The sequence below is a fragment of the Pogona vitticeps genome, chromosome 1 (genome assembly GCF_051106095.1).
Source record: "Pogona vitticeps strain Pit_001003342236 chromosome 1, PviZW2.1, whole genome shotgun sequence".
NCBI lineage: Eukaryota > Metazoa > Chordata > Lepidosauria > Squamata > Agamidae > Pogona > Pogona vitticeps.
In genome coordinates, this window is record NC_135783.1 from 16,772,088 (window position 1) to 16,787,846 (window position 15,759).

Genomic DNA, 15,759 nt, shown 5'->3' on the forward strand with positions numbered 1-15,759 from the left:
ACAGATTAGCAAGATATGGAACTTGCCTTATACCCAAAATATTCCTTTAGTTCCCTTTCGGATGAAGATTATTTTATTTTCTGACATATACTGGCAGTGGCAAAAGCATTAGCTGTCAGGTTCTGGAAACAAACTCAAATGCCCCTAGACATTTGTGACTTCCTCTTCCAAAAGTGTAAAGTTAAGATAATAAAGCTGACCTATGTGATGGGATTTCAAGCAAAGCATTTTGGAGTAATGTACTTGTAATACTGTATGGCGTTGGCAGGGGGAAGGGAATCAGATTTTCCAGCAACAGTGAATACCATTTTTTTAAAAATGAAGTTGTTTGTTTAAAGATTTGTATATATAATAGAAACAAACAAACAAACAAAAGAGGGCAGACAGAAAAATATTTTGTAATGCTATATTTACATAAGGATAAATGAATATTGTAGAACAGAGATGAATGGAAAGTACTCCTCTAGATATTCCTACAACTTCTGTCAAGGAAGCCAGCATAGCTAATGGGGTGAGGGATGGTAGAATTTGCAGTCCAGCAGCCATCTGGACAGCCATACATTTTCCTGCAGAATATGTTCAACATGTCCATGAAATCACAACATGACACATATAATACACAGGTTAAACAGAGGCCCTACTGTACAGAATGTAGCATCTGTGCTTTCATTAAGCAGAAATTAGAAGTCTCCAGGCAAAATGATAAAACTTATAGGTTGCTTTTTTTTTTCAGGAAGAGGAGAATGCCTCTTAAAAGGAGGGAAAACGATTCAATGAAATGATTCATTTCAAAAGTCAGGCATAAATTAAAAAAAAACTTTTAACATACTAACATTTCCAATAGAAAAACTGGGACAGTTAATGGATCAAGACATGGATCCAAAATGAGCCAAAACATTACAGAGCAAGACAAGAAAACAGTGGCTGCTTCTGTTGCGGCCAGATCAGTATCAAAACCAACAGCCCTTGAACATCAACTCGCTAATGTGACTTTTTCAAGTTTTCCCAATGCTTAGGCTCAGTTTTACCAGATGCCATTTTCAAGGCCGCAGAAAAACTACAAGACGATACCATCACACCATGTGGTTTGCTTTAAGTTATAGGCAAAGTAGCAGACAAAATGCAATGGCCTCAAGTTTGGATTACAACATCATAATGGCATCAAAAAGGGTGAGTTGCCAGTCGTCTTCTGTCTAGTTCTCTCCTGTCACGAAGCAACTTTTATTCGGGAAACAATTTCATTCACAAAGCTGTTGTTATGTTTCACAACTTCCTCTTTGAGCTCTTTCAGTTTGGTTCTGATGTCTTCGTCCGACATGTCTGACAGCGACATCGCTTTCACTTCAGAAAGGAAGTCCTGGATTATTTTTTCACCTTGCTGAACAAAACAAAAAAAAAGGAAGAAAAAAAGAAACTGATTCTTAGCCTTTGATTTGTGTCCTCCTGGATTCCTTCTGCAGCAGTGTTTCCCAAAGATTTCTGCATCACACCCAAACTTTTTCAATTTATGAGAAACCCTCACAGCTCATCTTCTTGTGTTTATCATAATCTACCCCGCTTTTTCCAACCTGATGCCATCCAGATGGGCTTCAACACATCTGTGCTGGCTGGAGGCTTGTGGGAACTACAGTCTCAAACATCTGGACAGCAGAAGGTTGGGGCAGGCTGCTTTACAGATACCTCTGTTAGGAAAGCCCTGTTCAGTCATTATTCAATATAGCATTCTGGGTCAAAATAGGGGATGGGGACAGGGTGGATGACATTCGTCTACATCCTCATCCTTAGGAACTGAAACTGAAGCAAGTGAAGCATGAATGGGTGAAATCTCCTGTCAGTAAAGTACACAAGGCAATTTCAGTGGCTTTCCTGGCTTTGCACAATGACTTTGTTCCAAGAGGCTCTTGGCCTGGTAGGCGCCTCCGTAGTGCCCATGTGCTCTGAAACAAGCAATGCTCTGAGAAATTACTTTATGCGATAACAACCCCAGAGATGCTGACTGGGATATTCCGGGAGTTGTATTTCAAAACAAGAATCTGGAAGTTGAGTCATGGCAACTGGACTTTTTTTTTCTTAAATGTTTCACTATTCATCCAAATGACTGAAGAAGCTACATGGATGAGTAGCGAAGCGATTAAGAAAGAAATCCAGTTGTCATGACTCAACTTCCAGATAACCTCACCCAGCCCCATGAGACGTCATCTTAAGCCGAAGCAGTATATAAACTTTCTTCTAAAAAAAATTAAATTCACAAACCTGTTTCTCTTTGTAGCATCTCTTGGCTGCTGGTTCTTCATCCTCCTCCGCTTCCTCCTGCTTCCCAATATCCTGGAATTCCTCTAACTCCAAAGCCTTTGACTTGGCACTCTCGATCACATGCTTGGGAAAGGCAGCCATCTCAGCTACATGGATACCAAAACTCTGATCACAAGCCCCTGGAAGAAGTGCCATTGGTATCAGTCCTCACAAAAGGAAATGCATCAACAGGTGCCTCAAATTCTACCGGGCATCCTGACATTGGCAGAATTGACAAATTGCCAAAGTATGTGAAAAATAAAAACAATGGCCAAAATCCTGTTGCATAGTTGCAATGAGCAAATCAGCAAATCACATTAAAGGCATGAGCAAATCACATTAAAGGCTTTCTTTGGCAACTTCGGGGCATATATGACTTTGTTCTATTTTCTATGAGTCATGAGCACCCTGAAATTAGCTTTAATAAGTGAAAATTTACCCACAATCAGTGGTGATATGCACTGCTGATGACTTCATCTCTGCTGCACACATGGAACGGCGCAACAGGATTTCAGCCACCATGAAAAGTGTCCTTTGTGGATGCATCAGCAGGAGCCCTACAAACAAGCCAGTAAAACCAGGCAGAGGGTGCACAAACAAACTGAAAGGGATTCTAAGGAAAGAGGTAACAAGAAGGGCTATTGGCAAAGGAAGATGCATACAATCCATGTACATTCTCAAATCACGGCTGGCAACTAACTAACAGGGCTTTCCAGTCTGATTTATAGGTACATGCGAAGAATGTTATAGCTATTCAGATACAAAATTCAAACATGGTTAAACACTGTACCCACACAAACCATACAAGGAAACAGTCATTAGAAAGAAAAAGCCAGACAGAATTCTGTAAAGTCTGAAACATACAAAAAAGCTTTCTGGAAGAAACGTATGTTTCCTTGACAGCAAGCAGGGCACATTCTCTCTGTCCCAACTCTGTGGTTCATCTCACCTTTTTTCACACGGTACAGCATTGTCAGGGTGTCTTCACTAGTTAGTGCCGTGACATGTAAATTGTTCACAGTCGGAACTTGGTCAGCAAGGGCCGTCAGCTCATGGAAATGAGTAGCAAACATACAAAAGGCTCCAATTTTGGTGGCAATGTATTCCGAGATTGCCCATGCCAATCCAAACCCGTCATACGTAGACGTTCCTCTCCCCAATTCGTCAATGATAATCAGTGAGTTTTCTGTTGCAGCCCTGAAAGAAGAGATAACTGCGTGGACTCGAGTTTTAACAGCAGTCGAAATCAGTACCGCTCCAAAAGGAAAGAGCACAGGACATTTCACTCTTGCATACACCTAAATGAGCAACGGTAATTCCAGTTCTAAGGTGTGTACTCACTATGCATATGAACACTTCTGTCATTCAACAGACCTAAAGAAACAAGCCTCAGAATATCATGGATTCCACTAATACACACACACACACACACACACTTGGGGAGGGGTGAGGAAACTCAAGATTTGTGTAAGTACAAAAGAGGGAGATCAAGAAAACAGTCAAGGGGGAATGGAATGGGATATCCATTCCATGTCCCCATAGCGGAGTGGTTAAACTGCAGTACCGCAAATCAGACCTCTGCTCACAACCTGAGTTCAGTCCAGATGGGCTCAGGTAGCTGGCTTGAGATTGACTCAGCCTTCCATCCTCCCAAGGTCAATGAACTATCCAGTTCCTGGTGGAGTGGGGAGGGGTGGGTGTTTCTTGCATAATTATGTTGTAAACCGTCCATACAGAAGTCAAAACAACAAAATTCTGCAGAAAACCACTCCACACTGCTGCATTTCTTTGCAGTTGATGCTTCCTCAAATAAATGAAGTGGGATGACCCCCATTTCTTCCAGTTTGGAAGCAAAATGGGAACACCCAAAAAGAACTCAGTGGTTTTGATAAACTTACGGGGCTCCTCAGATTAGAAGCAGGGCATCTCTTTTAGTCCGGGGGCCACATGCAATGTCAGATAGGTTTTCCAAGAGCTGCATCATAGCGTGCATAGCCAAATATAAACGGGTGGAATCAGAAAGTACCAGCATATTTTAACTTGAAAGTTCTTACTAAGGCTTAGGAAAAGCATATTAGAAAAGCATAGGGACCTATGGGATGAGGGCACAGCTAATGGGGAACTCCAGAGGACTGGCTCTAGACTCCAGGAGGGCCAATTTCAGCTTCAGTGTCTGGGTTTTTCCACACTGGCTTAGATACACAGGAGTATCTTTGTTTATAAATCTAAGAAACCAACAAAGAAAACTTGAGGGTGCCACATGAAAAGGTGTGCATGCAAAGAAATTGGTATGGGGGACGGAATTGTTCCTTTCAAGCTTTTAACACAGATATTCCCAATCTACTGGCATCCCAGATGTTCTTGGACTGCAATGCCCAAAAAGAAGTGGCCACTGGTTGTGCCAGCCCATGCTTCTGGAAGCTGAAGTCCAAAAACATTAGAGAGCCACTGTGTAACAGTTAGTTATACTATACTGCACCATATTGGTAAATTTTAAGGATAGCAAAGAAGAAACTCATGCTTCTCAAGGAAACCCAAACGCAGCTCTTACCGAAGAATGGAAGACGTCTCTAACATTTCTGCCATGAACGTAGAAACACCTTTCAGCTGGCTATCTCCAGCTCCTACACGAGCCAGGATAGAATCAACAATAGTCACTTCGGCCGATTCACATGGCACGAAACATCCAATTTGAGCCATAAGAACAATCACTCCAGTCTGTCGGATATAGGTTGATTTTCCTCCCATATTCGGCCCTGCAGAATAGGTATTGCCAAGACGTTAAGGAGCAGTCCTGGTTTCTTAACCGTGAGTCAAATGCTCTTTCTAGAAACTGTACAGATGAACCACCTCTTGTTTTGTTTTTGTGTGACTTTTTTATTTCATTTACCAATTCCTTCTTCTGTTACTGTTTCAACTTATTCCTTACCCTTATGGAAGGGCAGCTGAAAATGTTCTTCAGATCTTTTTAAGATACAATATTTTAAAATCATTGCTACCTCGGCTGGTTACTCATTTTACTTTTTAAAACAGAAGTAATCTTAACACCAATAAATCTATATTCTAAACAAGAGTAAACCAGGTGTAAATAATGTGCTGTCTGGAATGAAAATGCAGGAGTAGGTGAAAATTTTATAGGCTACGAAAAAGAAATCATACAATATGCTAGCTTTCGTGGATCAATGCCTACTTCATCAGGCATGCATGTACCGGTGTCTTGTCATTAGTGCAGAGAATGGAAGAGTCCCCAAAGTTCACGGCAGATGGATCTGCCAGGCATATTTCTTCAATGCACTAATTACAAGACACTGGTATATGCCTGATGAAGTAGGCACTGACCCACAAAATCTGGCAGATGGTATAATTTTATTTTAATAGTCCATAAAGATATTGCCTTGGTACTGTATAAGGACCTCACAGCTCTTTTCTATTTCAAGAGAACAGTAAAGAAAATGAAAGCCTAGTAGTAAATTATCAGCTGCCGGGAGAAGCAACCTTCAAACATGCCAAAAAATCTTTTAAGGCCAAAGAGCCCCTTGTCCATGTTCTGGTGTAGGAGGCTAAACACTGAAAAACTGGGAGACTTTGGCCAAAATTCTAGTACATAAATTACCATGGAAGGTTGAAGATGTCAGCCATAGAGAGAGTTTTTGGGTAAATTAAAGACTTTCTTCTCCTAACCAGTAGCTTGTCCAAGTAATTCACATCACTGTGTGAAAGCTGTGGCAGTTACAGGATGGAAGAAGTTTTTAATTACCGAAAATCTTTCCTTTCCAATAATGTAACCCGGCAGCAGGGATTTTTGGTAATTAAAGTCTTCTTTCTTCCTTTTCATGACTCCCACCATTTCTATGCAACTAAATGGATTGCTGTCAAGTTGAACAAGCCACAGGAAAGGAAGAGGAAGGCTTTAGTTGCCTAAAATTGCCTCCTGCTGGTGACATCAATGTCAGAATCCCTTCTCCCTAAAGAGAATGTGTCTCGGGCGAGGAGTAACTGTAGGCGCAAGCAACCACCACTTTTCTTACCTGAGGTAGGTCCTTTAATCTCAGAACTGCGTAATCCTTGCCCTATGGACAAGCTCAACCTGAATTAGAGCCTCTTGCCTACTTACAAGGCAATCAACCACTGACTGAGTGCTTCCTTAGACAGCACAACAGACTAGCTAGGTAGGACCTCTTAGTTATAGTAACAATTAGTGACCTTTCCACTTTCTACTGCATTTAGGTGCAATCCTGCTGTTCAAGAGACAAACTCTTTGTTGAAGAATAATTGTTTTATTAAGAAAATAAAGTAGTTCCATTAAAATACAGTTGTAGCTTAAGAAGCATGACGCATGATCATATCCAAGTAGTCAGGTAAAGGTAAAGGTTCCCCTTGACATTTAGTCCAGTTGTGTCCGACTCTAGGGCGCAGTGCTCATCCCCGTTTCCAAGCCATAGAGCCAGCGTTTGTGCGAAGACAATCTTCCTTGGTTACGTGGCCAGCACAACTAGACACAGAACGCCGTTACCTTCCACTGTGGTGGTACCTATTTATCTATTTGCATTTTTACATGCTTCTGAACTGCTAAGTTGGAAGGAGCTGGGACAAGCGACGGGACCTCCCTCCGTCGCGTGGATTTGATCTTACATCTGTTGATCTTCTGGCCCTGCAGCACAGAGGCTTCTGCGGTTTAACCCACAGCGCCACCACGTCCCTATCCAAGCAGCTACCACGATTCAAATAAGCTTACTATTCCTAGATTAAAATAATAAAAGGCTAAACTAAGTAATCATTTTGTCAAACTTCTACATTTTAGCATCTAGAGAAGCTCTTTCAAAGAGGACAAACCTCTCTCTTCTCACATTCCACAACACCATCCATCAACAGCAACATTTCACATATACAAAACAATCATTTTTCTACATGTCTCTGGACCACCTTCTTTATAACACTTCCAAGCTGTCAACCAATTAGGATCCTGAGGGCGTAACACAGTTCACTGCCCCCCCCCCCCCCGTTTCACATAAGATCTTGCAGGTGTCTTATCTCATCCCAATTAAGAGGAATGTGGTGATTGGTCTTCTCCTCTAACCTTGTTCCTTATCTCTGTGCCAGGCAGAGCAAACTTGGAACAACAATCCCATGAAAACAAATCAGTAGTTTAAATCCAAACAACACAATAAACCTAACAGACTCCATTTTTGTATGGCAACAAGTCCCAGTTCCTTTCTAATTCCTTACAATCACCACCCTTACACATGTGTGACTTACACAACAGGGCTTTGCCTGGACCTCTGTCCCTGTGAAGTTGTGTATATCAGAGTCTGAGTTGTCACTACCCATTTTATTAAAAACCCTTTACCTGATCACATGAATAATAGAGGTTTATGGAGAAGGTCAGCCTTTTGTAAAAAGGAGGGATATATTTCAAGTTCATGAAACCAAGCAAAGTAAGATCAGCCTCAGGCTCTGTAGAAAACGTAAGATCAGCTCTTGAGATCAATGTGCTTGGATTTATTTAAGAAACAAATGCAGAGAAAGGGCCAGCAGCTTTTGGAAAGAAAGCAAAAGACTAAAGGAGTTTATGTGGTTATGCAATCTTCACAGCTCCTAAAATTTAAAGAGGAGAGGCCATAGCTTCGTGACAGAGCACATGCTTTGTATACAGAAAAGTGTCAGTCAGTGTCAATAAAACTGGTCCTGATGGAACAAAGGCCTGACTCAGTAGAAGACAAAATTCCCATGTTCCTAAGAATAATTCACCAAAGCAATTCCCCAGCTATCAACTGCAAAAAAACATCACAAGGTTTTACAGTTAAAACTACCAGATGTGGAGAACAGGAAATACCACCACCCCCTCTGAGGGGAGGGAGGATGAGATTTCAAAACGGCCAGTAGATAGACTGAAGTGACCTTGGCCGTGCATCCTTCAGATAAATCTTTCATGTACTGATGGAATTTAAGGCTGAGTCATGGCAGAGGAAAGGTGTGTGTGTCAAGGCTCACTTGGGGAGTCACGCTTACGGATGTCTGGCCAGGTCCTTTGTTCAGAGACCTGCTCTAAGCAAAAATAAGAAAGGCTAGCAATTTCACAGGGGTGGGGAATAAAAGAAAGGGGATAATTCTTGGAGTAGGGAGCTAGAGGAAGGACTCAAGGGGAGAGAGCTCAAGACCAGACAGGTCACTCATAGCCTCCTGCCCTGAACTGAGAAATATTTTACATATCAAAGGTACAGGGCCTCTGCAACTAGTGCAATTGTTTTCACAAGATGAGGCCAATAGAACTAGAGCATCACGAAAGAAAGAAAAAAATTGGCAGGTGATCTGCAATATAGGCTTCAATGATTAACTTAAGTGGGGGCAGATCATTCTTATTTAAGGCTTCCTGGAGGACTTGGGGAAGAAGAAATAAACAGGAAAACAAGTCACAGGTAAAGCCAGCTGAAGTGCTGGGCTTGCTCCAGAGTAAGCAGCAGCATCAACCATGTAGCTACAGCTGCTTCGCGTGCATTCTTTCATTTACACATCATGAAAATCACCCCTGCTTTATACGCTAGGCTAATTTTGCATTAGTTTTGCTTTCCTCTCATCCCAAATCAAACACCCGAGCAATGTGAAATACAGATCTGAAGAAATAATTGCTCTCTCTTCCTGTTCTTTTTAAGATTAGGATACAGACTGCTTGAAAAAGCACCTGCATAAAAACACTGAAACAACAAACATCGGTATATAAATGAAGTCCTTACCGGTAATGATATGAAACATCTGCTTGTTCCTCTCAAAGGTCACATCATTGGGGATGAAGGCAACATCATCTTGAACTTCAAGGCAGGGGTGCCTGGCACCTTTCAGCACAATCCCCCCTTGCCCCTTTTCCAGAATTGTTGGGCGCACATATGGTATGGGTGCTACAGTGGATGCATGTGCAAAACTGACAACGGCATCCAGGTGTGCTATGATGTCATTCAGCAGCTGTATGGGTTCCTTATAACCTGTTGGAGACAAAACACTGTTCAAAGCGTCTTTGCACCGGGAATCAATCCACGAGGAATCCCAGTCATTCATTCGGCACCACCCCAGCCATCAAATTTGGATCGTTTTGATCATGAGAATTGCAGCTGACCCTTTTGCAAGTTCATTGGGGACAGGAACAAGTGTTTGTGTACATGCTTGCATGTTTTATTCGTATCAGAGCGTTGCAACTCAACACTCAACGTATAAGCAGTTTGCGTCCAGCAAGATACTGGCCACTGAAACAAACAAACTTGCAGGCAATCATTTGGCCACAGCCACCCATCTTTTAGGAACTTCCTATGTAGGGCACTCAAACATATTCTGCACGGGGCTGTCTTTGGAGAGTATTAAAAAGCAGAACCTACTGAAGTTCACAGGTGACGTTGCAGAGAGCAGAAGACTCTGAGTCACCTGCTGCTGGGTGTTTTTTTCCAAGCCACTGCCAAAAGACTCGTGGTGAGCTTCAGCAGCCTATACAGCCCAAACCAGGGCATCTCCCGGAAGTGTCTGCTTTCTTTCTTCTCAGAGGCAAAGAGACAGATTCAGCCATGTGCTCTCTGGTGAGAACAGAACAATGCAAAAACTTCCTGGTGTGATTTATCTGACAGCTGTTTTTTTTAGTAACAGGAAGACCTGGTAATTCCCTCCCGGCTCAATGGAGATCTTTCAAGAACCGTGGCTCTTTTGATTTGATTGATGGCTTTTTCTTCTCTTATCCTGATCCTGCTTGATTGGCTGACGCGCCAAGTTTTCTTTTAATGAACATTGAGAACCACTTCTGTAGCGCTTGCCTACATGCTGTGGTCTTCTGGGAGAAAATAGAGCTTTATAAATGCTATTTTTAAAAAAAGGCAACTGTATTGGCGGAGATCCTAATGTGCTGCGCTGCCTGTGGAAAGGCGAATGACCGATCAGTGGTAGCAATTACTGCTGATTAAAGGTTTCCTTTGGCGATTCTGAGGTGTACACAGTTCGTACACCGTATGACGAGGTCAAGTATGAAACAACAAATGGAAGCCTTTTATTAGTGGCAACCTGCTGCCACCACTGATGTCATTCCTGTTGCACATCCAATAGATTTTCAGTCAATATTTTTTAATATCACACTATGGGAAGGATGAAATCATAACGATCTTACTTCTATGAAGTTTACTTCTGCCAAGTAGAGGGAAAAGATCATTTGAAGAAGAGACAATGTTTGCTTAGAGGAAAGTGAATGGCAGGACTCACATACAGGTGGAATCGACAAGGATTGCTCACCTCTCCCTCGTCCTTTGTGCAGATTCCTCAAAAATTTATATTCCCAAATAAATATTCAAAACTTACTACACTCAGAAGTTCCTTTTGGAACACCTCAAGATTGTGCTACTTTATTTCCTAACCTGTGAAGTATGTAAACTGCCAACCAGCACCCTTTTAATGAGAATGGTCATTCCACAAAAAGACACTAGGAAACTCTCTCTTGGTTGTTTTACTATCCTTGCCAGAAGGTTTTCCCCAGAAAACCATTGCTGTTTTGCTGCACAGCTAACCATACAAAAACTACACCTAATTACCCCCCAGTTATCTATCTTGATTGTAGAACATCAATTTGTTTTCCTCGTCACTGGTTCTAATATTAAATGCATGAACTGCCTTGGCCACTCAGACCTAACAGCAAAGTCACACTTTTTAATGTTTTGATTCTCATAGCATCACTTCAAACCCACAACATCACACATTGCCTCTCTATGACTTCCCATATGTGTGTTTTACTGCACAGAGGAAACAACTGTAACACAAGCACATTGAGGCAGATGCTCAGAAACCAATTTTCTACACATACAAGGCTACAAGGAAAACAATAACCAGATTATTACTCCAGAAGGAGATGTTTGAGAGGTAAGTGGTGTTGGTTAATGGAGTAGGAAAGCTAACATTAACAGGTTCACTGAGCTGTTTGAGACTCTGCTCACGCTATCTTGCATAACCAAATTAGGGGGTATTTACTCTTGTAACAGAATGACTGAAGTGCAATAGAAGGGATTGTGTACCTAAGGCCAGACCAGAGCAGTTGATAGATAGCTAACTACAGATCTCCCAACAGTAGGTCCTAGAGCCATGTCACACTAGAAGCCGAGTTATTTTTTAAAAGATCAAGTGATAAACCTACACGTGCAGATCTCCCATATTTTATCTAGGTTTGACTTCACACAACAGAGACCTAAGTTTAAATCCCTATCCGGCATGAAGCCCAATGGGTGACTTTCTACTAGTCACTCTGTATTCGCCCAGTCACTTCCACAGGTCTGGTGTGGAAAAAAGGGTGCAAGAATCATAAACAGTGCTGTCCTAAGCTCCTCGGAGAAAGTAGGGGATGAAACACATTAAACTGTATTACTGCTGGTTGCTGTGGGTTTTTCGGGCTTCTTGGCCGTGTTCTGAAAGTGGTTCTTCCTAACGTTTCGCCAGTCTCTGTGGCCGGCATCTTCAGAGGACAGCAAACTGTGCTCTGGGTAGGCTTGAGAGTGGGTGGAGTATTACTGCTATTTGTAGTTAATATTAAGAACCAACAGTTATTAGGATTCATACCTACGAGTGTTGCCGAAAAGTCACGCGACAATTCCAAACACCCAGTCCCACAAGGACTACACATTTTGCTAGCAGTGGTCTCTACGATAAATTAGCTCAGAGGAACAGCATGAGAAACAGATGAGGAATTCATTCTATTCTATTCAAGCTGAGCAGAGCATCCTCATATAATCTCTGATCCACTATTGGAAATAATATGGGATTCCCCTTGTATCCCTTTCGCTGTCCAACTGGATGACAAGGGCCACGAGAACCAATTTTCTGTGTGCCTTCTCTGAACAGAGATACAGAAATGCGAACAGGATCAGCTAACACCAACTGGGGTCATGCTGGAGGTACATAGAGATGTCCCCTGATGCCAGGAGACCCACAATATCTACCAACCCTTGTGTTACAGGATGTGAGCAGTTAAGAACTTGGCAGATTGGACTATACTGGACTGTGGCCTTCCTTAGTCCCCATCTCTCTCTGTTCACATTCCATCCTTTGTTATCTTTCTCCCCACCCCCTTCTTTTGATGCTCCCTCTAATATCAAAAATTTTAATTATAAGCTCTTTTGGTTTGTTCAGGGTTTTACACTGCTCTGCAAAGTATGGCACACCTTCCACAACAAACAATAAAACCAACATCCCCATCAAAGAAAAATTAAATAGACAATCATGTCATCTTATTAAACACCAATGCACCTATCTCATGAAGGTTGAAAAGAATGATAGGTACAACCTCCCCCCTCAATTATTAATCATATGAAAAATAAGAATTATATAGAGACTTTTCATTGGCGAAACTGTTACAGCACTCATAGCAATTGCAGTCTTGGTCTGAGGTCACTTTATGCTTCCAGCAACGAACCACATATATATATATATCCCATACAATTTTATTTAAGTATTGTAGTTTGTGGCCAGTCAGTGAAAAATTTCCTAGGCAGTTCACCTAGGGTTAGAAATCAAAACTTCAGTGTGACAGTTGGAAAATAGTTTAAATGTGTTAAAAGACATCCACCCACTCCCACAAAAGCAAGCAGCAATAGTTAGAACAAGGAATAAAATAACACTATGTGGCAAGGGTGACAAAAATATTTGTGTGCCTTGTGATGATCAATCAGGTTCCAACTGCTTAACAAAAACATGAGATACGTGAATGAGTCAGTCCGGGTACAACATGTCTGGCTTCATAAATCATGGTCCTCACCCCCCCCTCCTTCCAGACCAGCTTGAACAGCAGATTTAGGACCTGTTGTCCTGATTAAACTAAGCCGTGGTTTCCTGTTACATCTGAAATAGGAAGCCATAGTTTCGCACTGCTCAGCCCCTGATGAGCATGAAGCATATGTGCATATGGTTAATTTAACACAAAATGGGCAAATATTATTTAACGTTTGAATGAATCCCCAAGCGCATGGCTACCAAATGTTCTACTAGTTACTGAAAATATGGTACTTAGAAGAGGCCTGAGTAAAAAAGTGCCCAATCCTTTCTCATGCTGTTTTAATGTGATGCTTGGGTTATCCATTTCAACAGGACTGCCAATACGTCAATAACCAGAATCCTATTGCTGGTTTGCATATGCGTAAAAGTGTAAATTAAGACCTGGGAGCAAATTGCCACTTATTAACAATGAGCTTCTTTCGTTTCTGGGCACATCCTGATCTTGCAACCTGGCATACGCTCATGAACACACCAGCACCTTGTTAATAAGCACTCGTGTAAGTGTAAATCAGCAATTTATGCTGGCTTATGCTACTCATGTAAGTGTAAATCAGCAATAGTATTCTGGCCATTGTTTATTGGTTGCTATTGACAATACCCAATGTGGTGTATTGGACAGAGTAAGAGACTAGGACTCAGGACATCTTCGCCCAACTCAGGAGGCCTGGGTTCAAATCCCTGCTCAGCTATAGAAATTTACTGGGGGTGAGGTAGAAATAATAAGACCATTTCTTAAATACCTCACTTAAATTGAAAGCCCTGTTAGGGTCACTATAAGCTGGTTCATGCAGAGGCATTTAACTTATTTGGTCCAGATTCTACTAGTAAAGTCTGCATAACTTGCCATGGCTAACTGCAGCTAATTGATAAGGTGTTGAAGCTTGTTTTAGCCATGTGCCAGGTCACATATGTGACTGAGCTACCGAGAGCCACCCTGACACCACATCAAAGAGCATCACATAGCAAGTTTTGCAAACAACAACATGATTCCAGCCATTCTTCTCCTTCTTTTCTGGAGTAAAGTAACACATTCCTTAATGATGACCACTATCCCCAGTAACTCACTGTTGTTACTGTTAACACTGAAACTTTTTTAAAAAGTAACTTTCCAAGCTCTTCACTCACACAATCAGAGAACTAGGCTGACAATTGGCATGCCCTCACTCTACGAGATGTTTCAATTTTAGGGTAGGGCTGCTGAAATTTCTTGATACCCATCAAGAGATCTGAAGTCTTTCGTCTTACCAGAAGCCACGTTGATGATCTCTTTAACAACGACTTCTTGCATTTCTTCATATTCTTTCCTGATCTTTATGTACTCTTCATTTATCTCTTTCAATGCACTGTTTGTGAACAAAACAAAGCAATTTTTGCAAACTTCCTCATATTTGTGTAATAACTCTCCACTGATTTGCCAAAAAGTTTAGGAATCACTTTGGCTGCATTTAAAGGCAAAGGCAGGGATAGAACCGACCTGTGCTTTTTACATACCTGTTATAGAACTTCACCCCATTCTTCAGGGTTTCCAAGACTTTGTATTTCAGATTGTTCCGCAAAACCTTCTCCTCTCTGTAGGTAACTCTGAAAAAATGCCCATACTGCGCGTTGCATTCTAATTTGATACTCTTGCCGGCTTCTAAACCTGTTCCATGGGAAGGGATGAGGGAATAAAATGCGTGACTGACTTTATAAACACACAAATCACATGTTTATTATCCCTACTCAATGAGTCAAATTTTTCCCTTGGCTGGGTTTTCCTGCTTGGTATTATACCAAGCCACCTGCTGAGACGTTAACTCACAGTCACAGGGCTTGGAACAATTCCTAACACCTAGCTGGCCGGATGGGATGAGAGAATCTGAGTAAGCTTGAGGTTGTGGATTTCATTACAGTACAAAGATTTCTGAAATGTAATCCCATACTACCTAAGATTATCCAATCAAGCAAAGGAAAAAAGGGCACTTCAATATGAATATTTATTTACCTTTAACAGTTCTATAGAGCTATTGTGGAAGAAAAATTAATTGAACAGCTGTTCTTCAATAGGCAATATGACCTATACATGTGTCACTGATCTTAGCTTCCCAACTATCCACTCCCACTTCAGAATATCACTTTTTTAGCACAGGGACTGCCAGTTTGAGGGATATTTGGGGGGGGCACTTTGTACCCCAGATCAGCAATCCCTAACCCAGCGCTCTCCAGACATTTCTAATTACATTTCCCATCACAGGCCACTGATCACTAACATAACCTCTGATTACAGCATCTATATTTATTTATTTATTTATTTATTTAATTTTATTTATTTGATCTATATCCCGCCCATCTGGTCTGGTCGACCACTCTGGGCGGCCATATGGGACATACCAATCAGAGAAGCTTTTCCTTATATAGATCAGAAGCCAATTCTGTTGTCCGACTTATTCACAAGCTCCACAACAGAAGTGGTTGATTTAGTAGTAAAGGCTTCATTATTTCAAATGTTAAGTCTGGGCATTACATACAAAACTCAAGGAGGAGATGCAACATACCATCATCAGCTCTCTCTTTTACAGCTTTTGGGAATAATTTTATTTCCTTTCCCAGTGAAAACACAATGGGATACGGAGTTAACTGAGATGCTAGGAGCCAGCGAAAACTGATTCAAGGTGGTGAAAGCAAAACAGCATCATCTCAGCACGG

General features: G+C 41.5%; 1 protein-coding gene across 1 annotated transcript in view; it reads right to left on the reverse strand.

Moving 5' to 3' along the window:
• Positions 1 to 392: 392 nt before the first annotated feature.
• Positions 393 to 15,759, reverse strand: part of MSH2 (mutS homolog 2) — a 77,612-nt gene continuing 62,245 nt past the window's right edge. The window contains exons 10-16 of the mRNA XM_020794767.3: positions 14,566 to 14,716; positions 14,320 to 14,417; positions 9,024 to 9,269; positions 4,844 to 5,048; positions 3,242 to 3,489; positions 2,254 to 2,432; positions 393 to 1,378 (exon numbers count right to left, since the gene is read on the reverse strand). Coding sequence (XP_020650426.3) covers positions 1,208 to 1,378; positions 2,254 to 2,432; positions 3,242 to 3,489; positions 4,844 to 5,048; positions 9,024 to 9,269; positions 14,320 to 14,417; positions 14,566 to 14,716 — 1,298 coding nt within the window. The 3' untranslated portion in view covers positions 393 to 1,207. The remainder of the gene's footprint in view (positions 1,379 to 2,253; positions 2,433 to 3,241; positions 3,490 to 4,843; positions 5,049 to 9,023; positions 9,270 to 14,319; positions 14,418 to 14,565; positions 14,717 to 15,759) is intronic.